Source organism: Echeneis naucrates, chromosome 11 (assembly GCF_900963305.1).
Source record: "Echeneis naucrates chromosome 11, fEcheNa1.1, whole genome shotgun sequence".
Classification (NCBI taxonomy): Eukaryota; Metazoa; Chordata; class Actinopteri; order Carangiformes; family Echeneidae; genus Echeneis; species Echeneis naucrates.
The window spans coordinates 3,888,769-3,916,370 of record NC_042521.1 but is presented as its reverse complement, the minus strand read 5'-3'; the positions used below and the strand labels follow the sequence as shown (position 1 = coordinate 3,916,370).

General features: G+C 41.7%; 2 protein-coding genes, 1 long non-coding RNA gene and 1 other non-coding gene across 5 annotated transcripts in view; all 4 read right to left on the bottom strand.

Annotated features, from left to right (window-relative positions):
* myo1g (myosin IG) overlaps nt 1-9,093 on the bottom strand; it is a 36,659-nt gene extending 27,566 nt beyond the window's left edge. Inside the window, exons 1-13 of one of the 2 annotated variants that reach the window (XM_029514529.1) lie at nt 9,024-9,093; nt 7,047-7,156; nt 5,084-5,292; nt 4,878-4,971; nt 4,523-4,688; nt 3,503-3,556; nt 3,273-3,368; nt 3,015-3,131; nt 2,688-2,894; nt 2,359-2,504; nt 2,145-2,259; nt 1,361-1,531; nt 241-311 (exon numbers count right to left, since the gene is read on the bottom strand). In XM_029514529.1, the coding sequence (XP_029370389.1) occupies nt 241-311; nt 1,361-1,531; nt 2,145-2,259; nt 2,359-2,504; nt 2,688-2,894; nt 3,015-3,131; nt 3,273-3,368; nt 3,503-3,556; nt 4,523-4,688; nt 4,878-4,971; nt 5,084-5,292; nt 7,047-7,141 (1,541 nt within the window). In that variant the 5' untranslated portion in view covers nt 7,142-7,156; nt 9,024-9,093. Of the gene's footprint in view, nt 1-240; nt 312-1,360; nt 1,532-2,144; nt 2,260-2,358; nt 2,505-2,687; nt 2,895-3,014; nt 3,132-3,272; nt 3,369-3,502; nt 3,557-4,522; nt 4,689-4,877; nt 4,972-5,083; nt 5,293-7,046; nt 7,570-9,023 lie in introns of those variants that run through there. The other variant, XM_029514530.1, reaches the window with a different exon arrangement.
* Nucleotides 9,094-9,267: 174 nt separating this feature from the next.
* Nucleotides 9,268-12,638, bottom strand: rbm43 (RNA binding motif protein 43). The gene is made up of 3 exons (XM_029514467.1): nt 12,583-12,638; nt 11,137-11,220; nt 9,268-11,044 (listed from the first exon to the last, which is right to left on the bottom strand). The coding sequence occupies exon 3, from the start codon at nt 11,042-11,044 to the stop codon at nt 9,764-9,766; it is 1,281 nt and encodes a 426-aa protein (XP_029370327.1). The 5' UTR covers nt 11,137-11,220; nt 12,583-12,638; the 3' UTR covers nt 9,268-9,763.
* A 621-nt stretch (nt 12,639-13,259) lies between these two features.
* LOC115050886 (uncharacterized) lies at nt 13,260-16,351 on the bottom strand. Its single transcript, XR_003841240.1, has 5 exons — nt 15,492-16,351; nt 15,225-15,264; nt 14,988-15,052; nt 14,183-14,355; nt 13,260-13,926 (listed from the first exon to the last, which is right to left on the bottom strand). It is a non-coding gene; the product is annotated as an uncharacterized LOC115050886 (long non-coding RNA).
* LOC115051548 (small nucleolar RNA SNORA9) lies at nt 14,490-14,623 on the bottom strand. Its single transcript, XR_003841282.1, has one exon. It is a non-coding gene; the product is annotated as a small nucleolar RNA SNORA9 (small nucleolar RNA).
* Nucleotides 16,352-27,602: the final 11,251 nt, after the last annotated feature.

Genomic DNA, 27,602 nt, shown 5'->3' with positions numbered 1-27,602 from the left:
TCTTTTCAGGGAGTTTGTTAACATAAATAAATAAAACATTTTAGGGCACTAGAGCCGTCTGTCTGAATCGCTGGGATACATCTATGAATAAACCTGCTGTTGCCAATGACCTCTCTTAATAGGATTATAAGGTTTACACTCGTGAACCCCGCACAACATCCTGTCACTTTTCCAGCCACATGGCGGTCTGAGCCAAAGCAGATGATCATAACAAAGTGTGTAAATGTGTGAGCGACTCACGTGACGTCTCCAGCATAGTGGCGGATACGGAAGTGTTTCTGAAACTCCATGGATTTGTCACTGGGGCTGAGCTGGAAACAGGAAGAAGACACTGTCACTGCAAACCAAAACATTTTTCATTTTCATATTTCACATAAATTACAACTAGTAGTGTCCAAATGTTGGCCTTGAGGGGAGCAGCTGATGCTTGTGTTTTGGCTCCACTGTTTGGAAAGCATCCTGTGAAGAATGAAACACTAAAACATTCTGGAGAAACTCTGCTCTCTACTGACAGCAACTTTGAATTGCGCCTGTGTCAGAGGCTTCTCAGGTTAAAGTAAGGAGAACTGAAGGGTTTTTGAACTTTTCTCGACATTTTCAGTCAAAAATCAACTAAAAAAATGCAGATTTTTCATTGTTTCCCTTTTCTATCTTCAGAAAAATTTATTTTTAGGTGGCTGAGCTGATGCACCACAACTTCCAAAATGACACAAGAACCACTTCTGCCTTTTTATTTTTAGCTCATCCATGAACCCTTGGTTTCATTTTAGTTTTAGTTATCAAATTAATATGAACATGTGTTTTTATCTGCTTCACCAGCGCTGCTGTTTTTGTTCCTACAGCCCAACTTTCCCCCTGATAAAGATTCTACTTCTTTGAGATTGAAGCAGATCCAATTTCTCACTTTATCGTGTCTGTCAAATGATAACAACTACATTTTTGGCTAAATAAGATTTCTTCATTTTTGCATTTCAGAGTTACTGTAAGTGTAGGGTGGATATGTCAACAACCACTTCCTTCTAAGTTGAGGCAAAGATCCTTTCTTTAACTTGAGAAGTATAAGGTGTTTACCTTAATGATACCGGAGGATGTTTATTTTTTTTTCTTTTAAAATACACCTGGTGTGACTGATATCAGCAAATTTATCTCACCTAACCTCACTGACCAGCTGGAGGGAAAGGCAAACATTGTTTAAATCCAAATAGTCTCATAAATTAAAAAAGAAGTGTGCATTCAGTGCCAGTTTAATATAATATAGCAAAGGAGTGTCAACCTTCAAGCAGCTTTAAAAATAGAGTGAATTATTGTTTTCCAACTTTTCCAACAGCTTCAAAGTAGGATTGATGTGATGCATCCTCACCTTGCGGGAGGTGTAGTGGGGGTGCTGGGCCAGTTTGGTGTCCATGCTGTCCAGGCAGACTGTGTCAGTGACGTTACCGACCGTCAGACAGGCTTCATCCAAGATGGAGATGATGCCCTTGTGCGGCTGCTCCACGAGATCGACAATGATCTGGTTGTTGAAGTAGTCAATCTGTGCCAACGGTGAAGACACATTTGTGCATTAGGTGGTTACTCATGCTGCTGTGTACGCGTCTTGTGTTTTTGTGTGTCCTGTGTGTGCATGTCCTGTCTGTCTGGATTTGTTTCAAACACATTGCTTGTGCAATCGCAGGGAGTAAATGACATCATTGTGCCTCACGTTGAAACTTTTTGTTTTCACTAACACAGGACTATGCCAACCAGCAGATTACACTCTGATAGCAGTTTATTAGGATCTCCTACATAAAACAATTACAGTTTTATAGAACTATCCTTCATTAAATCCTCCATCATGAAGGCTATACTGCTCAGTTTCTGTTGAAAATGGTCGGGTGGTGATTAAACTCTGTGATCATTTAGGAAGCTGCTGTTTGCCTTTGACAGAGCAGTGTTTCTTTGAAAAGTGATAGAAACACCCTGCCAACAAAACACAATCCAATTCTTGTAAAGGGTCACACATTTCAGTTGACCTCCACAAGCCACTACACTTTGTGGACACGCCTGCACCAAACCACAACCAGCAGGCTGCAATTTGTTTTTGTGCAAAAGAGAAAGCTGTAGGGCAGCACCTCTCTCAGATCCATGTGTTACAGTGTGTTTCTCACGTGTTGCCAGGTGATGCCTTCTCGTTGGTATTCAGCTTGTTCCTGTTGGAGGATCAGCTCGATGAAAAGCTGCTGCAGCTTCTCGTTGCAGTAGTTGATGCAGAACTGTTCAAAGCTGCCCGGCGACAGAGGAACACCACTCTTGAGCAACATCATCACCAAACACCAAAATGTGTTTCATCTGAAAAACGTTGTGCAGGATGTTTCACAAGACCTGTTGTTATCGAAGATCTCAAAGCCGTAGATGTCCAGCACTCCGATGACTGTGTTTTTCCCATGAAGCACCGGGTTGTAGTCTTTCACCTCGATGACGGTGTTGATGCGGCCAACGATCCAGCCAAACAGTCTTTCATAGAGGGCCTAGAAGAGAAAGAGCCAGAGATTTAAATAATGTGACAAGTGTGAAGATGATGTGTGAGAAAAGGACATTACAGTGATGAAGCTATGGCGGTTCATCAAAAATCTCATCCCTGATTAGCTGCTCTGTCAAACGGAGCCAGCCTGATGGTTGGAAAATGAACCAGCAGTAGTGGTAGTCAGCACCTTGGCGAAAGCGTCCCGCCCAAAGCAGGCCTGCTGCTCCGTGTGGCCCTTCTCGATGACCTCGCCGCCCCCGGTGGCCACGGTCCGGTACAGTAAGGTCTTACTGACGCTCTCTGGCTCTGTGGCGGTCAGCTCAGAGATTTGGTTCACAGCTTCCTGTCCCAGGATCTGAACGCTCTCTCCGTCACTCTCAAATTGCAGGTTACCCTGAAAAACAGGCGAGTGCAGTTTATCAGAGAAACACTGATGCCGAATCTATCACATCCACAGGTACAAACATTTATATTTATGTGACATTTTTATAGTGTATCTTCAAGCGTAGCTTACCAACAGAAGAATGGATGCGAGGATCTGATAGATTGAGTTAATCTCCTCCTTGGAGAAGCCGATCACCTCCAGTGCACTTATCACAGCTTTGTGGCTCGTGCGATCATTGTTGGACGTCTACACAAAGATTTTATATATATATAAGGCTTATCCAATAGATTAGTGGCTAAAAAAGTTTATTATTATCTCACTAAAATGTGGTGGGGCCATTAAAAATTCATTTTCTTTTTCAATAAATCTCATTTCTTTGAAACTCACGACTGTTGCGGCTCCTTCTTTGGTGTACACATAAACAGCAGGATCATTCTGGAGGTGAAATGCTGCCAGCGTTTCCTCAGAGCCTCCACGTAGTAACTAGGAAAACACAACAAATAGAGATATAAGGACCAATACGATTCTATTGTGGAGAAATGTTTAATGTTAGTTCAGATGTCAATTAGCTGAGTGAAGGAAAACAGAGCATTATTGTTGCATATTTCAGACTTTACCTGGTAAAATGAGTGGAAGTTTCTCTCCCCCTCTTGCTGGTGGACCACCCTGGACTTGAACAGGAAAACAAATCATGGCAGTAAATCAAACATCTATTCTAACACGCTTAATCTATTTTGTCCAAACCAAACCCAAACAAAAGGGTGTTACTTCTTGTTAAGTTCTGTTTGTAGCAGTTGTCTTTTTTTTTTAATTTAAACAAAAGACTATCTGAGCTACAAACTGGATGGACAGCAAATATGTCCTCGGGGAAACAAACAAACAAAAAAAAATCAACTGATTTTTCAGATATGGCATAAAATATGGATGACAAATTGGAAAATAATGTGAATCAGATGCCGCTGGAGTTCAACCCTACAGGCTGACGTATGAGCTTTCTACCACCATCCCAATCAGAGAGGAGGAAGAAATATATTTTAGAAGAGCAGTTAATTCCTCTGAAAGCACCTTTTTTCAAGGTGCACTTTAAATTTCTAAAAGTAAAATCTGGATCTTCAACTTTCCCACAGCTAATCCACCATCTGTTTTTCCTCGATGGCATTTCCATAATTTATTTTGTTTTATTTTCCTCAATTCAGGCACTTACAGCGAACCTTTCCTATTTGCAGGAGAGCGTCTCTGAACCAGCTTGCTGCCACAGAAACAGCCTGGTTATTTCTGCTCTCTGAGGATGAATCATGGCACCACCATCTTTCACACCGGCTCTGAGTGCCAGACGGTTCTTTAACAGAGCGAATAAATACAGCAGCATCAAGTACCCCCAGGTGAGCCATTCATTAACACGCCACCGCCGCACATCGACTTCACGGACACATCTATTCATGGATGTTCCCTAACACCTATTTATCATCACCTCATGAAACATTCATATGCAGGAGAAAAGGTGTAATTAAAAAAAAAAAAAAAAGTAAATGAGCAGAAGTTTTCTGCAGTGGTGAGCTCATTGTGTTCCCAAAAAGCGCACAACTTTTTGGTTTTTGTGTTTACTGTCTGCAGCCCTCCACCATCTTGCCCCTCACCTTCTCCAGCAGGTAGTTGTTGATGTGTCCTCCGGTGGGATCGCCGTTGAAGTTGAAGTTGATGTCCATGTACTTGCCAAAGCGGCTGGAGTTGTCGTTGCGATTTGTCTTGGCGTTCCCGAAAGCCTCCAGCACGCAGTTTGACTTGAGCAGCACGTTTTTCACGCTGATTTTTCACAACGTCATGACCGTTGATGGAAACGTGAGGAGCAGCCATGAGGGAGGTAAAAAATGGAGTGAGAGGAAAAGAGGAGAGTGATGTGATTTATGGCAACATCAAATTCTCATGATCTAATTAGAATATCCCATCTGGTTCCGTTCCAGCTGAAAGTGGGGGAATAAGGAATCCTCTCACCTCTCGACCTCTGCCCTCTGGCTTGGGTTCGTGATGGCTGCGATATACTGCATGATGTATTTACTGGCTTCTGTTTTTCCCGCCCCACTTTCACCTGAAACAAACAACGATTTCATGAGAATGGTCCTGACAGAAATGATCAACAGAAAAATAGAGCTGCATTTCTGGCTCACGTGGTGAAGCTTAAGCTTGTGAAAGAGGCTGACCTGATATGACGATGCAGGTATCTTTGGCCCTTCTCTTCATGGCCTTGTAGGCAGCGTCAGACACGGCGTACAGGTGTGGGGGGTTTTCGTACAGCTCTCGGCCGCGGTATGCCTCGATGGTGTCTTTGCCGTAGATGTCCATTTGTCTGTACGGGTTAACGGAGACGACCACTTCCCCGATGTAAGTGTAGATGCGACCCTTCTCAAACCTGTGCACACAAAAGATCCCACACAGTGAGGGATTACTGAGGCTGTTCAAACGTCACATGGATGTACAATGATCATCAGCAAGTTTTTAGGAATACAGATATTCTCCAGACATGTAAATAAAATGTGCGGCTGTAACATTTTTGTACATGTGTAGGACCAAAAAGCTATTTTGACAATGAGTTTTCCACAACAGTTTCAAACCTACAATGAAAAAAAAAACAAAAAACCCTCAAGTTAAAATTTCCGCATAAGCTCATATAATGCCACATGTAGCCTACAGGAAGTGACACAAGCGTGTGCACTCTGAAAGCAGGAAATGAAACTTGTGGTTCCAAGGGCGTCACAGCCTTGTGTAACCTCCCCTGGGTTTAGTTGAATTAGGAGAGGTAAAATTGTCGTGTCACATGGGACAAATGAGACACTACATATAAATTGCTTCTTTTTGTGTGTGTGTGTGTGTTTTTCTTTGAGAAATGAACCAGAAAGTCAGTGATGTCAGACTGTTGGTGTCTGAGCAGTAGTTGACTCAACATGTGTTACCAACAGTTAATGGCATATAGGTGGACGTGATACATCACTGCAGGACCAAGCTGAGTCCAGCTGAGCTAAAACGATTTTAGGACACATGCAGTGTGGCATTTTTGTTAATGCTGTGTTAATACAATGACTGTGTATTTATCCCAATTTCTTACTTTGATCAACACTTAGTTGACCATTTATAATATACTATACCACTTCCTCATTGGTAAACTTGGAATTTTTCTAACTATTAGGGATGAAAAGGGGATCCTGAAAGCACCATTATGGGTTTTGGTTTTGAGAGAACATGAGTGGAAACTCCAGAAATACAATCTCAGAGGTCATTCACAGTTATTGGTGATTATGGTTAAATTTCAGTTCGTCATTTTCACTGAGAAGATCAAAAACTTGAGAGAAGCAAGTTAAGGAAAACATTAAGAATTGCAAATACACACATCCTGAACTCACAAGCAAAGATGAAAAATTCATTCATTTATTACACAGCTGGGTTTCCATCTACACAATCAAGTCTGAACAGGTTGTGTGAGAAAACTCTTGCTACATACATTATTTTCCATCCTGTGATGGCAAACAGACACCAAGCTGGAGCAACTTTGTGAATCATTTGAGGAAAAAAGTGACTTAATTTCTCTAAATCCAGAGCTTATTTGATATAATTTGACAGTTTAGTGTGTGTCTGCCTCTGGGCATAACAGTGATATTTCAGTTTGAACTGAAAAGATGCTCTGAGGAAGTGAGACTGGACAACAACCAAAAAAAAAACACAAAAAAAACACACCGTCTGGACTCAGAGACGGTATGACAGATAACAACCAAAAGAGCAGAAAGGTCACAAGAAAGCTAAACATTAGTTAGGTTTGGTGTAACTGTCTGCCTGTCTATGTGCTTCAGTTTATATCCAAACCCTGAGGGTGAATTAGAAAAGGTGAGTAATCATGTTTGTTATGTCTATTTTATCTGTAATCTCTCATTTTTCTATCCTCCATCTTTTTAAGGTGAAGTCATCATCACCAAACTAAAGGGTTTGTAAGTCAGCGAAGGTAAACACTTAAATCTTTTATTTAAAACAATTTCATCTTACTTCACAGTCAACTAAACAAATACTTGACAAAGTGTATAGTTTTCCTGTATATGTCAGGTATGTATGAAGTGTGCATCTCTGACACCCGGCTGCTCCCAACCTCCTCTCCTCTGACAGTATCTCAGGCCTTACCTCAACCTCAGATTCTCCATAAACTGCTCCATCGTCACCTCATCCAGCAGCACGAAGTCCGACTTGCCGAACTCCAGGCCCTCTAGCTCTGCCATACTTGTCTTTAGTCGCTAAACACACACACAAAAAAATAGAAGACGAACAAGGCGCAGAGGAACAGAGAACAGCTCAAGGAAGAAGAAAGAGAAGTATGGTCGACTTCTGGTGCTGTCGTGGGCGTGGCGTGCACTTCGGCAGATTCGAGGGTGTGCTTAGTGAAGTCACAGAACTGTGGTCTGCAAGCCACAGCACGTCATCCTGTCAGTCAGCCCCTGCCCTCGTACAAACCTATATAAATAGCAGAACGCTATCTTTAACAGCACACAACACTTCTGCATCCTCTTCTGTGTCTCTCTTCCTGCCACAAGTTCTACAAGTTTCTACGCCGTCACCAGACAGAGTCCGACTCTTGCTGCATTGCTTAACTCTCTATACTTCTTTTTCTTTCAGCCCCAACTTCTGTGTATCTTTTCTTCCCAGACGCAGGAACCCCACATCTGACATACTGCCAGGCAAGAGCAGTTAACCTTGCAAATTTGAGGGTGGAAAATGGCCTTTATCTCCTGGGAAGGATCATGGCATTTCCTTTCTTAACTTGGCACTGGCAGTGCAGTGTGTCCCATAGGCTTTAAACCAAATGTTCCCAAGTTACGGCCGTGTTTAAACTAAAAAAACTCCAGTTTTGGGACACTGGAGCCAAAAAACATCATCAGAAGTCTTCTTCACATACGACATAAGAAAGTGTTGATGTGTTTGCATGATAAAGTTCAGAGTGTGTGAAGTCATACAGAGTTGATTTACGAACTCTCTTTAATGGTACTTTGGGCTTATTCTTGAAATCAGGAAGGTTTGCTGTAACTTGTCCATGTATTTATTTTTCCAACTCAGAAAAATACTGAATACCTTTATATTCTCATGTGACTCATGACAAAACTGGCTTACTGGTGAGAAGCTACGACTAATGTATTTAACTGCCAAATTAATGTTGGACGAACTTTTCTGTGTGCTACTTTTTGTTTCCTCTCAGTTGGACTTCAACTCAAGCTCATAATTACTTTAGATCATAGAGTGATGACAAAGGCGTCATGACAAAGAGCTAATCTCTTAATTTCCTTTCATGGCGCTTGGCCTTATTCATGAAATCAGGAAGCTTTTCGAGGTTTTTCTTTTCCCAGCTCTTTGTGATTTGTTTATGTACTTTTTCGAAAGTTTACCATTATCGTTATCGAAGCTAGAGAATGTGCTCACATCAGTTTCGGTCAAATTTCGTGTGTTTCTTATTCTCTTTTCAGCTTTGCTCCCAACATGTTTCAGCAGATGCTTATCGTTCTCAACTGAAGGCGGTAACATAGTATAGGTCGTGACTCAGATGGGCTTTAATTGTCCGTGAAAAGCAAAATCCACGCCTGCACATTTTTTTTCCTGAAATGAGGATGATCATGTCCTCGGTATGAAAACCTTAGAAAACAAAAGGCTTATTGTTGAATACAAAGAGTCGCTTCCTAAATGTATTTCAGCACAGACAGTCAAAAGCTCAGGAAATGTTGATAAGAGGATTGAGGATCTAAAATCTGTAGCATCTATGACGAACTTGAGGTCAAGGAGAATGAGACGTGCTATAATTTGATGAAATGATGGTAATGTTTGTTTGCTGTTCGTCTTGTTTCTCCATCTGTCCATCCATTATGCTTTATGGGGAGCTCTTAAATATCCTGGCAACAAAAACAAACTCACTTTAAAAGAGAGAAACCACCAGCTTCCATCATACTGATCTGCTGCTAAAGCGAAGACCTCTGAGTCACAGCTTGAGTAATCAGTCCAGCCCTGTTTGACTGTCTCTTCAGTTCAGACTTGATACAAACACTGATTGGAAATTTATGAGTAAAGGGACTTTACAACAAACTACATTACCACTTGTCATAACTATACAACACCTACCTACTGGAGGCTTCAGTTGAGTCCTGACTCCTCTCATCTATCGTTCTTAACTGCATCTATAGTTGTTAACTGCTCGTCTGTCATGACAGTTGCCTGATAGATCCTCATGAAGCGTCATAACTTCCCCTCTCACAATGAGCTCAGGTCGGTGGCACGGACTGCCCCACTTCCTGTTCTGTCTCCGTCTAGATGTTAATGTGACAAGATTAACGGAAGCACAAACAGATGGAGATAAAAGAAGGTATACATCTTATTATCACATTTAATTAACACTCAAAGAGCCTTCAAAACACCCATGGTGATGCATTCTTATTGTTTTCTAATGGTCCTTTGTGCAATCAGTTCCCAAAGTGACTCCTCTTTCTCTCCCTGTTTAAGTAATTTATGCTCCTATTGGGTGTACAGAAGTGGAATCATACTTAGATCAAAAGTAATAATGAAACAGAGTTGCTCTTATACACTCCTGTAATAAGAGAGTTCCAGGTCACATTATCTAAATGTTATCAATGTGAATTCAGTTGAGTTAAATTTAAGAATCAGAAAATTGATCCTCATTATTACAAAAACCATGAATAGTTCATTTCCACAGTATCTATAAGAGCTTATAAGAGTTTAAAAAGTGCTGATACATTTATACAGCTTATTATAAATTTTAGCTTGTCAAAGATACTTAAGTAGAAAAATAAAACAAAATAAACTGAGACAAAATAGAAAAGTTTCTTATTTTCATCAACAAAGAGTCACTGCTCATTCTTCTTTTTTTTCAGATTTTTTATCTTTTTCTTTATATTGTTCGGATTGACCTTCAGTAATGCACCATGTAATAGTGGTGCCTTCGGAGGTTTGCCTCTTTTCTCTGTCTCTTGCATTAAGACATTGGCCTTCTGTGCCGAGTTTATTTCACGGGTCTCCGAGCAGCTTCTTCTTCTTCCTCCTCCTCCTGAAGGCCCACTTTGACCAAGGTGAGCTCCAGCTCCCCACTTGGGTTTAGCCCCCTCCTGTTTATAATCCTGGTAGTTGGATGGGGAGTAACTCGCACCTCCCCCAGGTTTTGATGGGGAGTATCCTGAGGCTCCAACCGGAGACGGATTAGCAACCGCACCTCTACTTCTTTCAGTGTTGATGCGGTTCCTTGGTGGAGCGGAGGTGCTCCTCCGGCTGGAGTTTTTTTCAAACGTCCTCCCTCTACATCCCGACTGGTCCACCGACCTCCCCAACAACTTCTGCTTTAACTCGTAGCTCTCACGAGACGGTCCTACGAGGTGAAGACCGTCGATCATATCACACACAAGGACCAAACTGTAAATGTTTTTGTTTTTCCGAATTTTCTCTAAAAGCGCTTTGCCTTCCCGAGCCAAGTCTTTGTGAGGAACTTCCTGTGTACGAAGGGATTTGTTGAGCTCATTCAAGAGGCTCTGTAGTTTCTCTGCAGCTATCCTTGGATGCATTCCCCATAAAGTGATGTTGGCACTATCATCAAATTTTGAAACTTCTAGTTTGACATCATGGCAGTTCAGGATGACGTCAATGTCTTTTTTCCTGAACTGGCTGGCGTAATCAGACACATCTGCATCAATGACAAAGGACTCAGTCCTGTACTTAAATGAATGCTGCTCTTCTGTTCTTGAGGAGCTCCTGCAGTCATCATGGGAGGTGTCTGGCACCCAAGATCCAGGGTCTTTAAGCGAGGACGGAGAGGCATCAGAGTCTTTGGATCCTAATCTACTTCTGCCAACACGAGACACTGAACTGCTGCTGGGATAGTATTTGGAAATGGCCCCAGGGGAAGTGGTTTGGACTGGTGAAGGCGAGTACAGCGGGGTCTTGGTCTGGGCTTGTGAGGTGAGAAGTTTCTCCAAATGGGCCTTCACAGATCTGAGGTTCAAAAAGGAACCCTTGACACGCAGCTTTTGTCCGCTCAGATCTGTCAACACAAAGTCGTGCGACCTGAGGATGTCTCGTACCTCTGCCTCATCTCGAAAGAAATTCAGATGCAACGTTGCCTTCACCGGGAAATCCATCTAAGAGGCACAATGACACTTAGAGAACTTGAAGACAACATTTTCTTTATCTGAAGAGAACACTAAACATCTACATTAAATATCTGACTTACCTCAGGCCAGTCAGCTACTCTCACAACAATTGATGTTGTTGTTGTTGATGATGATGATGAGTTTTGTCACGACTCCAGCAGTGACTGTGGAAGGAGACACATCATTTACCTCAGTGGATGATTGCTCGACTCAACAATTGACTGACCATAATTCAGGTTGTAACAAACCATGATGTCACCCATCAGTTAAAGAACCGCCATTTAGGAACCTTGAGCTTTTAAATTGGCCATATTGGATTTTTTTAAACCAGAAAAAAAAAAATTGAATAAGAATCGTAACAAAGGAAATATATCAGACAGTGAAACAGTGCGAGTCACAGCACAGACAAAGTTCAGTGTTGTCTTTTCAGTGGAATTGCGCTCCCTCTTTTCACCTGTGAATATACTGAAGGGCAGAAGAAGCATAGCGATGAAGTCTTCGCTCATCTCTACAGCGTGGATATGATCTCATCACTTAACTGTCTCACTTGTCAGAGCAGTTCATTTATCATGTCTCATCTCCTTAATCTCCCCCATCATAATAACTGCTTGTTATCATTTAGTCTCTTGTCTGCTTGTCATTTTCCATTACAGCTTGTGATTATTTAGTCTTTGTCTGATCGCTCCTAGTTATTACCACCATATGTTATATTTGTGTTGACAGTTTTGAGCTGGCTTGTACTGTCGGCGTTGAATAAACTCCTGGATGAGTTTCATACTTTACAGAGTTCATTGATGAGGCTGATCGACTAAAATTAACTTTTAACTGCAACAAACGCTGACGTAGTGGGTAGCTCTGCTGCCCCACAATAAGAAAGTCACAGGTTCGGTTCCCAGCCTGGGTCCTTTCTGTGTGGAGCCTCCATGTTTCCTCCCACCATCCAAAGACATCATGTTTAGGTTAACTCTTGAGTCTAAATTGTCTTTAGGTTGTTGGCTCTGTGATGGATGAATGAATGAAAACTCTGAATCATCAGTGGGGCAGTTCTGTTGTTGTGTTTCATGAATTGTCAGTAGAGGTCTGTTGTGTCAGTCCCCCCCCCCCCTTCCATGATGCCTGATGAGGATGCTGCTCTCTATAACTGCCCCCCTCCATCTACGTCTTATAGTGATGGTGAGGATGAGGAGCAGGCACCTCCCCCTTTTGTCGCTCCACCTGGAAACACAAACACAAACAACACACCTCCATTCTGCAGATGAAAGTCACTTTTCCTCAAAAACGAAAGTAAAGACCGAAGTAAACTGAAGTTAAAAAAGTAAAGTTGAACAGCCAAATTAAAACACGAGACGTAGAAACAAACATGGCGCCGATCAGACCATCCAGGTAAAACTTGTTTTCTGAAAAGGAGTCCAACTTTTCAGAGGAAACACCGAGTGAGCCATGACAGTCCACCTTTTTCTTATTTGGACAGTTTCACTGCAGAAAAACACACAGTGAACAAACACGGCCTCAGCTCGGTAACTTACCGTTTCTGTCATTTCTTCATCCCGAACTCCGAACCGACACCGCGTCTGGGTAAAGCGAAAGCAGTGACGTCACATCCGCTCCGAGCTTTAAAATCTTGCTTCCAAAATAAAATTAATTAAATTAATTGTAACAATTATTTCACATTTTTGTAAAAGTAGTTGTTGTGTGAATGGAAAGACTAAAAAAGTTTCACTAAATATATTAATGAGCATAAAAATGATTATTAAAATATATAAGAGCTGAAATGAAGTTTTTCATTTTTAAATTTAAATATTCTGGTCGGCTTCAGCAAAAATAACCATGTTCATGATACATTTTTGTAGTCAGGTTTTATGAGTTTGTTATTGAGGTTGCAGTTTCTTGTAGATCATTGTTCAATGTTGTTTTCTTGGTCTGTTTTTCTTTTTTTTTTTTTTTTTGGTCAGTGATTAACTATAATGAATCTTAAATCTACAGAAAGTTCAGGTATACTAAAGGTGGATGCCTGCTGGATCACATTTGAAACCACTTTGCATTTTAAAGTCATTTTTCCTGAAATGTATTTTGTTTCTCCTGGTCTGTACAGATGTGGTACAATATCGCCCCCACATGGATCCTGAGCAGTGACGCAGCTGACGGATAAATCAGGAATTCAAACTTTACATCCTCTCCATCTGAGAAAACAGCCATCATTTATTGACATGCATGTTTTTATTTGGCTTCCTCAAACATTTTGGTATTTATGCTTATGTTTGTCATTATAATTTGGTGCACTATTAGCACGTCCGTTGGCATGGCAACATCTAAATCATCTAAATATACTGAAAAACTGCAGCTTCTAAACAGAATGTGAAATTCATGGGTTTGGATTTTGATGCAATATTTAGGCTTTAATTTAAAATTAATCTGATATTCATCTGCTCCATAAAAAAAGTGATACATGTTTTTTTCTATTACATTTTCCATAGGAAGTGTGTGTTGTGTGTTAGCTGTACCACACTACATGTGTTCAAATTAAATTTATTTCAACATTACAAAACAAACAAGACATAATATAACATAATATCCAGAAGAGTACAATTCTATTTCCACTCAGTGTTTTTATCTCTGCTTGAACACAAACACATTCTTCGTTCAACTATATAACTGAAGAGGGCAGCAAAGATTTGTCACTTAACACTTTTCTCTGCACACCCCAGGTTTTATCCTTTACAGTCACAATGGTGTGACACGTTGTATGACAGCATTTTATGACACAGTGGTGCACAACACTCATAAAATCTGTGAAGTCTTGTGAGGTGACACGCTCCTGGTTTGTTTTGGATCTGGATGATTCAGTTGTTCCTTCTTCTGTGCTTTTATTTCTGTACAAATGAAAGGAGGAAAATAGTCACTGTTAGTGAGAAAGGGAAAAAAAAAACAAACAAACAGTATAATAGTTTGGCTTTTTCAATCAAAAAACAACATCTCAGTGACATTTAGACATTTAGCTCTGGTAATAAATTCAACATTGCACAAACTACATTTTCCAAATGTGTTTAGAGTTTAAAGTTTAAATGTACTGAAGCTGGGGGAAAAACTAACTAAACTTAATACACCACTCATAGTATCGTTGCAGACCTGATATCACTCCCAGGTCCTCGTCCTCTGCACTGCACAGCTGCAGCAGGAGTCCAGATGCCACATCGCATCTGTCAGCTTCAGCTGCTTTTCCCTCTCAGGGTCATGGGGGGACTGAAACCTCTCCCTGGTGACATGGCAGGGTACACTGTGTCCAGATCACCGGTCAATCACTGGGAAACACACAGAGACAACCAGACAATTCAGACAAAGGCCGCGGTCGACCAGCAGGCTGCGAAGTATCAGTACCAGTCAGTGTGCCGGTGGAACGGCAACGTCATTAATCCACATTCATGTGGAACAAACAGTTTGTCTGAGGTTTACCTATAACCCTGCCATGAAGAGCCACAGCAGGGCCTCAAACAGCCCCAACATCTCTCTAGCAGACACTACAGGAAAGGACGCGGCCACTGCAGGCCGGGCCTCATTAGATGTCTGCATCACAGCCGCGAGTCAATCATTAAGGAGAACACAAAAATTGAGCATTTAGTGAATCTACACATTCAAATCCAACCTCCTGCTTTATATTTAATATTTATTAAAGAACTTTACTACGCTGATTAACTTCTGGTATTTACTGAGTTGTAGTTCTGACATGAAAAACTTCATTACATTCAACTTGGCAGACACATTGTCAGGCTTGCATTGTGATTTCAAATCAATTCCCCTGCAGCATTAGAAACTCCTAATATACCAGCAAGGCAAGACGGGGGAACACCAAGTTACTAAAATTAAATGTACTCAATTTCAATCAACAAGCAAGCTTCTTATAGAATCCTTTCAAAATTAAACTAAAAATACAAACCTCCATTTTTGGTGTTTTGCCTGACTCCTACAGGGAGCCAGGTGGAGGTGTGAGCAGGGCCAGGCCTGGAAAACAAGAACTGACATTTTAATCAGACCTTTACATTTTCTTCCATAAATACACAACACTGGAGAGGAAGGTACACTATGAGAAAAAAGATATTCCCACAAAGGGGGGTGAAAAATGACAATTTATCATAATCCAGACTTAAGAGGAAAACTTAAATGTCAGTATTACCATGACATTTTACTGCTGGAGGTGGACATCTGTCTTCAGTCTGTAAACAACAAGGACATTCATTCAATTATTTAGAAAAACAACAATAAACAAAGAAACACTCTCCACGTTTGATCCATCGTGCCGATTTTAACCGTTAAAAACGACGCTTTCTCAACAAAAACCGCCATTTTGTCAAACATCGTGTTTCCTAGACGTGTCTAACGGAGTTAAAAAGCGTTGTTATTTAGAAGTTTGAGTCGGATGGAGGTGGATTAGTTTACAGACCTCTCCGCCATTTTTCCTGCTGCTTCTTCCACTGAAGGGTCCGGCCGGATGTGACGTCAGTGGAGGGCATGTAAAGGGTCTCCTGCAGGGGGCGGCAAGACATCAAAGATGGCGGCCGGATGTTTGTGTGACGTTTCTGAAAATTATTTAAAGTGAATTTAAAATGAAGCAAACAAGCGAGAGCGACAACAAACAAACAAACAGACTGTTAAAGACCAGACAGGAAAATCGCTGAAAATGGAAGGAAATTAAAAAAAGATGCATTTTCTTACATTTTTGTTCTTATTTAGTGTCTGACAACTGATCAATGAAGCATTTATGGATGATTTACAAACCAAAATAAAGACGGAAGGGCGTATGATCATAATGAAACTCATGCCTGATTCATCTTCTCATGCTGGAAATTTCATAATTTTATCTCTGGCAGAAACAAACCTTCAGCTTTAGCCAAGTAGGACACGAGTAAAGTCCGTATTTAAGGTCAGCATTTTGAAAAGTTGTCTTAACTTTCCCGTGTTGACCGCTGACATTTGCAACATTAAAGTTGTTTGCTTTTTAAATGTTTTGTTCAGAATCATTGTCGTTGTTCCTCCAAATTGTTGTTATGGATTTTAATTAGCAAGAGTTCTGAATGGATAATATAGAAAGGATGTTTGAATGAGCCCATTCCCATAAATATGATTATTAATATGAGAAGAGCGTTTTCATGCAGGAGGTCTGGACGGCCGCTGCTCGTGGGTGTCGGTGGCTCTGAAGCGTCCATGATGATCACACTCGTGGTTGATGACTCAGACTTCATTGGCGTCCAACAATACAGGCTAAACAGAGAAGACCTCTCTTTGGGCCGCCTGTTGTGGCCTGCATCATCAGCAGACGGCCAGAATGAATTCATCTTTGTTTGTCCAGCTGACACGGTTGGCTCACAGATGAAGGCCCAGAAGTGACAATCTGAATCTGTGTTTGAAGAAAACATTACAAGCTGTTTAATTCCTCTGCTTTGACTGGGCGACTATGAGCGTTCGGGGAAGTTGTGTAAAAACGAATCCAGAGTGTCGTGGGGGACACAACACAACATCATTGCTCTGTCGAAGCCATAAATATAAGACAAATTTTCCACCGAACAATATAGTGCCAGTTTGATCTCTTTGAATAATCCTGTTTCAACCATGTCTCAGGATTAAATCTGACATTCTGCTTTGCTACACGACCACGTCTGTACAATACCAACAATAACAATCCAGATCAGCCAAAGCTTGAACAATCAGATAATCTCACTTAGACATCTTAAAATAACTCAATGACCAATGCTGCTCTCCACTTTCATGTCAGTTATGACTCCGAAGTATGACACTAATAAAGCGATGACTGAAGGCAGTGCGTTCATGTGAAATTTTGGGAGATTTGGCAGAGCTTGCACATTAGAAACTTACAAATGCAGGAAACTTTCAGGGATTATTTCAAATGTTTACACTAATCTTTAAAATATAAATACTAAAGCTGCATTAATCAATAATTGTATATAGACAATCGATCTAATGATTACATGAAACGTGAATGTTGTAAGTTGTTGGCAGGAAGAAGGTCACGCAACTTTAAAATAAAAACTAAATCAGACGGGTCAACATGAAAATTCATTCCTGACGCTGAAAATACTTCGATGATCGTCTGGGAGTGGCCTGATCACAGAGAGCACTCCCTCTCCAGGCAACAGACGTAATCTGCCTCAGCACCTTTTCAACACCGCCTCAAACGTCTTCATCTTATTTGTTCAAAAGGGACCAAAAACAGCTCGATACTAAGGGCCTTTTCTCAGAACCACTTCGAGGTCACATATAGAGTTTTTCCACTTTTTCAAGTGTGTTTAGATTCTCCATTTGTTTCATTCCTGCTCAATTTGAATGAAGCGCATCACAAGAGTGTTTGGACTTTAAACTAAAGACTTAAGTGAGAGTCATGTAAGTGGCATTAGGGGATCTGGCGGTATGTGGAATGTGAATTATGTCCTTGTGTGAGTGTGTGTATGTGTTGTGTATCCTCCCATCATCTGTTAATGATTCATAGCGCTCTAACAATTACTTCATTAGGAATCGATCATGAAATCATGATAAAAGGTCACCAGCTGCTTTTTTTGGGCCCAGAAAGTCAAAAGTATTAAGTGTCCTGTGAAATATGACGCGTGATCAGCCACAGCCTGTTGATGTGTGTGTTGTTGAATAAAAATGTGCATGTGTTTGGGTTTTGTTTGAAAATCAAACTCCTGAAAACGTCTTGTATAAGAAGCTGGACCGTTCTCTTAAACATGAAAAACTGTTGTGTTTGTTTCTGCTTTTCCGAGCTGAATGGCGGAGCCCCTTCTGTTTCAGGGCGCCTTCGTGTGGACGCCACAGCTCGGTCTGATTTGGACGCAGCATCGGTACAGATACAGCTGAGGCTCCAGCTGCCTCCCTCGTGCAGTGGCTCCCAGCCATGCTTATGAAACCATGCAGTGATTTGAGAGGCTTAAGGCTGCAATTTGAGGATAATTGAGGTTTCATTTAGACTTTGGGGTCTTAATGAGCACATAATCTGTTCCACCTGATCACAGCTTCCTAAATGACGTGAAACTCTTTATTCCTCGTGGTCAACAGGAGGATGGCGTGGAGCCATGCGGGCACTGTGCTGCAGCTTTGTCATGTATTGTAATCATCAGTGAGGAGGGGTGTTTTTTTTTAGACCTGGGGTGCGTTTTGTGTTTCAGAAAAAAGTCTAATGTTGTCGTATCATCAACTGCAGCTTCATCTGCTGATGACATGTGATATGACTGAAAGCTGCTATTCAATTGACTTTGTGGTGAAATGTTCCTTTTTACTCAACCTCTGTTTCCAAAGCCAATAATAAGTTCTGATGAGCATGTTTATAATTATACTGACAGGATTGTGAAATATGTTATTATAGGAGCATTGTGGTGAGAGTATTTTTCCATAATTAAGTTGTTCTTTTTGCTGTTCAGTCACTTGAGCTGCCCCTCCCTGTCATACCACAATGAGAAAAGTAAAGGAAGTCATTTACAGTAATTGTTCTCAAGAAATATAAACCACAGCCAGATATGGAGCCATTCAAACCAAACCGACTTTGTGGAAACTGCTTGGAAATATCTCACAAAAACAAAATTCTGAAATTAAAAAAGTGACAAAATTGAAATGAAAAATCAACTCTTTGAAAATTATTATTAATTAATGAATACTTTTATATAGATGACTTAAAGTGCCAGCTCAATAAATAATTGTTTGTAATATAAACTTATATATTTTGTTTATCACTTGTCGTGCTGCCCCAAAGTGGCCGAAATAATTAACTAATGCAGCTTTAAGTCTGTGAACTTTCAAGACCCAAAACTCAAAAGTTTTTTGGAAATTCGCTAAAAATGAAGAACCAACTGAACCCTCTTCTTTTCTGTCTGAATCGATGCAGAGCTCTCAGGTAAAGTGCATCCAGTGCATCTACGTATGTGGATGTAATTCAGGAGACGGATCACACACTAAGAAGTTTTCCAGTACGTGATTTTCCCACTTCGCTGCAGACTGAGTCAGCTCCTTAATGCTGCACAAGACTCACAACAGGATGTTCCCGCTCTGTGGCTCTGAATCAGCCCCCCCACCATTTTCCTTTCCTTCTACCTCTCCTCTTTCTGCTCTGCCTCCTGCATACCTCCTCTCTCGGCCCATCCATGCCCTCACAGTGGGAGACTTAAACCTGAGTTATTTAAGGAGGCCAGATCCTTCTCTAATAGCCTTATCACATGGCACAGTGTCCCGGCTTCATGACTCTGTGCGCACACTGCCAACCAGGCTCACCTCCTGGGGTCATACCAGCACATTAGCACTGGGGGATCCACATCATGGGCAAATATCACACAATCCGTATCCTTTTGTTGGAGTCAAGATAAATAACTCTTATCTCAGAGTGGCATGTCCCGCACACGAGTCTTTGTGCAGCATTACTCAGCAGGACGCCTCGCACTGGCCTTCTGCACGCTGAGCCCAGATTTCATAACCTGCAGTACTGGAAAAATGTTTACTCACGAGTGTTTGCAGTATGAGGAGATCAAAATGTTTTGTTCTAGAGCTAATAAAATGGGAACATGTTGCACAAAAATATATTTCACAAAGTAAAGCAATAACTGGAGCGATAAGAATGTATTTATGATCAGCAGTGTGACCAACAGCGGTTTTATTGTGGCCTGATTTCACAATCATTCAACCAATCCGTTCCTTTAAAAGGGAGATCATTATTGCTTTGTTATCACCTTTTGTTGCAGTTCTGCTTGTCTGTAAAAATACCATCAACACAGCAAGCATGTATGCAGAATGACAAGGAAGAGGCGAAATACGGGTTTCGGTCACATGCAGGGAACACGGAGCGCTGGGAAATATCCTGAGCTCACAGCAGGGCTTTTATTCACATGCCATTGACACACTTAATCTGAACCATCTTGTGTTCTCACCCACAGGCTCAGCTGATGGAAAAACACTCAGATACACAATGGGGGGGTGGGGGGGGGACTGGGCCCTGACCAGAGGAAACTTTAGCCACAATAATAGGATTTGGGAAAGAAGTTCTGTACAGACACTGATGGTTGCCATGATTTCAGTAATGATGTACAACCTTTCCATCAGATCACAGTCTAAACTTAATCGGCACTTCGGAACTAATGTCTACTGGTAATAATTCTTTAAAGTCTCTCGTCGTCTTTTATTTTATTATTTGTGGCACTTTTAATGTGAACAACAGATGTTTCGTATCTTCAGAAACATTCTGTTCTGGTCTTTCGAGCAATTTGTAGGCTTAGTGATGTTAATCCTGGTTTCTATCATATTCTATGTATGTATGAACCTGCTAGCTTGTCCTAGCTCGTCACCCTCTGATATAAAGTCTTCTGCTCAGACTGCGTATTGCAAACGAAAATCCCAACCATCTGCAAACAAACCTTACAAATAAACGTGTGGTGAAGCTTGGAGATAAAAGGCAGCCTGTCATTCATTAGCTCAAGGACGAGATGCAGACTGTTTAACCTTATTTAATTCTGAATGCTTGACTGAAGTCCCCCCTGTCTGGTGGTTTCAACTGGCTGTACGTAGGAAGAGACCACCGGTGATTAAGGAGGCCTTTAAACCGGCTGTGGTTCCCTCTTGAACGTCCCCTCTCAGATTCTGTTGAGAAACACAGGGGCAGATCTGAAGGCTGATTTGATTGCCACACTGATGATCACTCCATCAGACAGGCAGTAATTGTGAAGTAGATGTGAGGAGGCAGACGGAGGTGGGGGGGCCGAGCAGGAGCAGCTTGACAGCAGGCCAGGTTCGAGGGAGGAGGCCCGGGACAGGACACGCTGATCTGCCGCTCCTGCCGATTATAATTGTTTGCCTGTTTCTCGTCCTACTTGAGGGAGTCGTTCAAACCGAAGCCACAGAGTCATCGTGCTTCCTGCCAGGACTCAAGCTGTCCGCTCTTTAATGGCGCCTGCACATTAACTTGTTTTTTTTGATCTACCCGGGAAAATCAATTACCTATGGCTAATGGCAGCAGGGATATTTTTCCTCTGACGGATTTAATCCTTACACATGGTTTCGGGACAGTTGTGGGGAGGGAGGATGTTTTCATGTTTCCACCGGCTCTCCACAGTGCTCCTCTGGTCTGCATCAATGATTTTATTTGATTATTGTATTTCATTTTTCCCTCGCTCCCTGATTGCTGGTACACTGACTCATGTTCGAACGGCAAACGAGCTGCGGAAGAAATCACTTGCATGTCCTCTTGGAAATATGTGGTAACTACAGTGAATATTACTGCATTAGCAATGGCTGCCGCTTTTCCTGGTTAGCTGTAAGTAATTTGTGGGAAAATGGAAATAGGAAGCTCTACTGCTGCTGCCTTTCATTGAGCTGGGTCGAAATACAAAAACTACATTTTGTGAGGTAGATAAGTGAGTTTGGCTAGCTCAGCTTATGCTAGTGTAACCATGGTAACTAGCAGTCCGGGCTGAACACATGGGCCGGCTTTATTCAGCTCTTTTCTCCCTTCCAGCATCACAAAGCAGGACTTTTGAGTTTCATCACTATACAGCTTACAGCGGCAACAGCTGCCGTTATTTTTCACACCATTCACCGGAGAGAGGGACAAACACGCTGCAACATGGCTACCTGCTCACTACGTCACACATTACCCACAAGGCCACCTCCACAGGCCGGTCACACTGCGCAACGGCCCGCAATAAGGAGGTCGTGGGTTTCGATTCCGGGTAGGGGCAGATGATCAATTGGTGGAGAGTGAAGGAGCTAAGGCAAGGAAAAGCGGATATTAGACAGACGGTAAAGAGACCAGACCAGAGAGACGCGGTTCGATTTCTGGACTAACTTGCCGGCATCACTCCACTTCCATCAATGAGTCAAATCCTCTTAACCTGTTGGCTAGACGGCAGATTTGTTCTGGTCTTGCGACCTAAGGCCAACGAGCACAAGGCCATTTTGAGCAGCCCGTCACCATGACAACACGTTTGTTGGGAAGAGACATTTTTGCGGCCTTCCTCCTGCTGATACCTGAGTTCACACATGTGCAACACGGTTTAGTTAAGACGGGCATCGAAACATCGGAAATCAACCTCTAAACAACCAAAATGACTTCAGTCGTTTCTAAACTATTTCCCTATTAGATTTAAGTAATGTGATCAAATTTGATGGCGCTCTAATTGGGCACATTACGTCAGTCACATTATGTAAATCTGCTCTTAGTGGTTCAGATGATGTTGACCTTGTTCCTGTGACCATACAGATTGTAACAAACTGCTCTCTAGTGGAATTTTCCAGCACCGACTATCACCATCTGACTGCAGCTGATCAATGCCGCCATCACAGTCGGCCGCGCTCACACAGACTGTGATCCTCCAGTTTCCACATCACTGGGCTCAGTGATTACAGCTCTCATTGAGAAAAGAGGGACGAGGCTACAGGGATGCGTCCTTAAGTCCATTATCTGTAGCCCAAATCCCGCAGGATCCTCTGCTAGTCCGAGCTAAACCGTTCAGGATCGTTTGAAGGGTGGGAATAAAACTCTGCTATAGAGAAAAACTAATTATTTCTCTTTTTCACTTTTGCTTATCCAGGTTTGTCTTCATGTCTGACCCAACTCTGGCCTCATGCCTATTTGCATCCACTGCTGCTTTTGATCTGTAAACGACTTCATCCTCTGCAAGCATCAGCTAATTGTGTTAAATGGAAATTCAAGCCGCACTTAGTAATTTCTTTGTAAACTTTTATGACCCTGGAAACTAGTTTTTTCACCAAACAGCAGTTTTCAAACTGAAAGTGCTGCTGATTATTCAATGGATCAAGATTTCAGTGAATCCACTGTTTAATAACATAATATCTGAATACACTGAGAATACACTGTTGAATTTTACAAATAGATTTATAAACAAATGGAACACTCAAACTATACCTCCATAACTATAGTGCCTATTTATTTCGCACAGTTAATAGAGCAGTTTGAGGCCGCTGATTTTTATTTTTGGCTGTAAAACTTCTATCCTGTTGGACAAAACCAAAACATGTCTTTTGACCCTAAACCAGTTCAATCAGTTCATCTTTGAGTTCAAGTCGATGTTTCTACCAGATGTGATGAAATTCTTTCTGGGCTTAGCTGAAATACGGCATTCACCAGAATGTCAGTTCACTGTGAGCTTGAACTTTGACCCTTGACCACCAAGAAGTCATCAGTTCACGTTGAAGCTAAAGTGAATGTTTGCTCAACATTTGAAGGAATTCCCTGAGAGATCATATTCAACATAGACGGCTGAAACGGCTGCCTCTGGTTGGAGACATAAAGATGATGATATTATTTCTAAGGTGATGCGCTGATCAAAAAGCACTGAAACACAGAGCAGCACACATGACATAATTTACTCTGGACGGCTATATCATCGTCTCTGATCTGACTGCAACAAGTGGAGGCTGAGCTGTCTGACATGCGAGCTGAAAACAGCAGAGAGGCAGATTAAATAACAAAAACGAGGCGCCGTCTCTTCATGAACTTTGTTCAGCAGGAGCCCATCAGGAACAAAGGAATAACAAAAAAAAAAACACCAGATGTCTGAAGCCGTCCTGGGTGGTGAGCTGCTATAATTAGCTAGACACAGTTGAGTCAGAGCCAAAGAAAGAGCATATCTGCAGGAGGCAAAGTCCAAGTCATCCACACTGCTGCTGGGAAGCGCTCAGCTCACTTCTGCTGTCTGATGGAAACACTGATGACATTAAAACACATTGTTAAAAACATCCAGACCATCTTAAAAAATAACCCACATTCATGGTAGCTCGTATTTTTTCTGTATTAAGCCTTTCTGTGCTGCAAGGAGATCGGCTTCAAGTTCTGCACCATCAGGGCAGACTGTGTCCGTTCGCTCAGTACACTCAGTACAAATAAAGGCTTTAATCTCAAGTTTGCTGTGTCTGTCTTTTCCCCTCCTGATTTCAGCTTGTTTGTGTTCCTGCTCCTCCAGGTGTTGGCGAGATCTGGTGACCAGCAGCAGCAGACTCAGTGCCGAGTTCTTTCAGCTGTCCATACAAAACCTAAAAGTCAGACTAGATCAGAACTGATGAGTGAAGCAGAAGAAGGCGCAGTAAGAGAAGGAAACTAATTCATTCCGAGAAATAGATTCATACTACTAAAATGTGTTGCATAAATAAGTTTTCCTTGCCCCCACAACATTTCTAAAATAGCTATTTTCTTAATAATGGTAAAGTTAATAAACCCTTTTTCATGTCCATGTACCTGACAGGAACACTCATGTTACTATAATCTCTCTCTCTCACACACAGTCATAGATTAACATTGAACACGTTGCATTCTCTTCCTGGAGATTTAGCCTAATCCTATCCACTACTTGACCTCTGACCTCTGACCTCTGACCCACACATCAACTTTTTCTCAAATGGCGAAATGGTGTTTTTCCCCAGTTGGACAACCTCTACCCCAATAAAATGGATCTGTGCCTGATGTTTGTCACCAAAATCGGCCTATGATGGAAAAACACACTTCTTTCATTCACTCATTCATTCATGGAGATTAAAAGTGCCTGCTGCCTATAAAATCCCTCCTGCCCTGTTCTCAGCCTAAAGCCACTGCGTTTTCTGTCTAAGCCTCACGGTTGGCAGGAATGTAGTTTTTATTTCTTTTTTTTTTCTGAATGACGGTTTCTGTTATTGTGCAGAATCAGCTGATCCTGGTTACACAAACAGAAGATGTATAATCCAGCGAGCGGCAGCTGCCAGATGTTGACAGCAGCAGAATATCGGCCAGTGGATTAAATGGATCTCAGACAGGTTCGACTTTTGTTTGGTCACTACCATCAAAACTTTATGAGATCTTTAGAGTCCTGAGGAGCTGCACATTTATGTGATCACACTATTTTTGATTAAAATACTGATTTCAAACTTAGATTTTGACCTAATGGTGGCAAATATATCATGAAAGTTACGGTTCAGTCATCTACTCATTTAAAATCCACCTCTGTTTTAAATTCTCTGTGCTCCCATAAGGCCAAACCTCAACTGGTGCATGAAGCCAGTGATGATGTCTGAAAGCAGAAATTTTATAATTTACAGCACACAGTTTTCCTTTAGTCATCTAATTAATGATGCCATACTTAAGTAGAATTCTATACAAAAAGAATTCAGAAACGTAAGGGTCACATTGTGACCTTTAACCTGTGAACACCGGTCCTTCCTCACAAACTCACCGCCCAGTGCTTTAAATAAGATCAAAAAATGGGTCACATCGCGACCTTCAACCTGTGACCACCGGTCCTTCCTCACAAACTCACCGCCCAGTGCTTTAAATAAGATCAAGAAATGTAGTCTAACATTTTTAAAAGATGTCATGCAACTATGTGCGCTCTCACTCAGAGAGATATTCTCCTGCGCATTACACAACACTCCTCAGTGGTCTCATGGGTCTGCACTACAGTCAATAAAACAAATAGAGGTTAAGATCTGCATGCCTTAAAAATAAACCAAGCATTATGTAACTCTCTTATGGTATATAAGCCTAATTCCTCTCATGTGGCTCTGTACAGGAATGCACTTGTTTAACAGTTCTCATGAGCAGATACATCAGCTGAAAAATGTGTGTGTTAATGTAAAGAGATAAGAGAGGGATGGCAGGAGGTCAAGAATGCCGGTGGTTGTGCGTCTCTGCCTCCCTCATGTGATTCTGTATGAGAGGGCGCAGAGACGGTTCACGTCTGCCGTCTACAGCAGCGATCGGACTCTGAGCTGCATCATGGGAACCAACAACCCTCTGTTCCCATGATCAGACTATTTAGAGGCCTCTTCTGGGCACGTGGCCTATCACAGAAACTGGTGAGGGTATTTTGCTGTTTCATTTGGAGGACTTGTTGGATTCATTTGTAGGATTAACCACTGATCTAATGTGACTAGAAATGAAACAAACTGCAGATCATCTTCAAAACAGAAGCGGATCAGCCTTTTGTTCACGAGGATTTCATGTCACCTACTTTCACATCCTTTTATTAAAGTCTGACTAAAAGCTTCACAGATCTGTAAACACAGACCTGCCTCGAAACATTGAGTCAACCAGGAAATTCACAAATGTAATACTTGATTAGTCATTCAAGTCATTTCGGAGGATTTTCACACCATAAGTGACTGGTGTTTTACACCGTTGTGGCAATTTTGTGACATTAATCTTAAAGCTTTAATCAGCTGAGTGGGAGATCTGTGGGCCACACAATCTGCTGTTTTTTTTTAATTTATAAACATCTTTAATGCACAATATTTATTCTAACTTGAAAGTTTGATCGCATTTTCGAAGTGTCTGAGCTGTCAAACATTGTACACCCAACAACAAATGTTAAACCACTAGCAGGATATAATCCATCATAATGCTGGAGATTAAACTTCTTCACACATTAAGGGAACACTAAGTGCCACTGGGGGAGGACAGGGACACTACATCACCTGACACGACACCTCAGACTTACTACTTCTTGCTTGTCTGTAAAGAAAAACTCGCTCAGACTCAGAGATTAATGATATAATCAGTAAACATTTCACACCCACTCACAGTCACCAATAATTCACTGTGTTTACACCTTGAAGGTGGACCCGGTGGGGGGGCTGCAGGGCGCTGTGCCCAGACTGTGGTATTTCTCACGGCTGGATCATTTGCAGCATTCAGAAGCTGAGCTATGTTTGGACTCTCTTCAGATTTGGGTCAGTTACATTATCCCATCACCGCGTCTGCCTCTTTTATTCTGCTGAGAGGAGCCATCTCGGATCGGGTGGCTGTTTGCTGCTGGTTTGCAGGGCAGGGGGAGATTTTCACCGTACCTGTAAAAGGGATGAGATGCTCTTTCATCCCAAACTTCAAAGTCAGTGGAAGCAGCGGCCTTTGCTGCTGCTGCCGCCTTTGATCCGTGATCTGGTTAAACGAATCAGCTGCTTTCTGACCGAGCCGCTTGGTGCCTCATAACAAGCTGCTGTTATCAGCGTCTGGGAGGCACGATAGGAAGGAAGTGAAAAGTGCATCATTTATTTTCATTGTCATCGATCACCTTTATCCAAATCAAATCAAAGGTTAAAGCAAAAACATCTGATGACTAATTTAACTTCCACGTCTACTGTCAGACTCACAACAGACTTTTTTGGAAAAGTGATAAAACTGATGCAGAAAAATCTGATATATCATTTGTTTTGTTCCATGCAGTCCTCTTCCTTGTGAAGGCCTGGTGCCTACATTACCCATAATACACTGACTGCTAACAGGTCAGTCAGATGATTGGGTGTGCTATGCTACAGGCACCGGGGGCAGTCTGTTCTCTTCATGCTAAGACTTCTTGTTGTCATCATAAACATGATGAATCTTGGGGCAGATTAGCAATATATCCTTGCCTCCGATGTTTCACTTGTGCATTAACAGTGTCTAATGAAAATGTTAAACCATTACAGGCCATGCAGGCAGCGATGTAATCAGGCCTGAAGGATATAATACGTTCTGCTTGTACACTTTGTCCTGAATGTCTGCACACACGATTGCTGACATTGATACTACCAGAGGAAG

Coding starts and splice junctions, on each gene's coding strand:
- rbm43 (XM_029514467.1), bottom strand. CDS start 11,044: ATGGATTTCCCGGTGAAGGCAACGTTGCATCTGAATTTCTTTCGAGAT.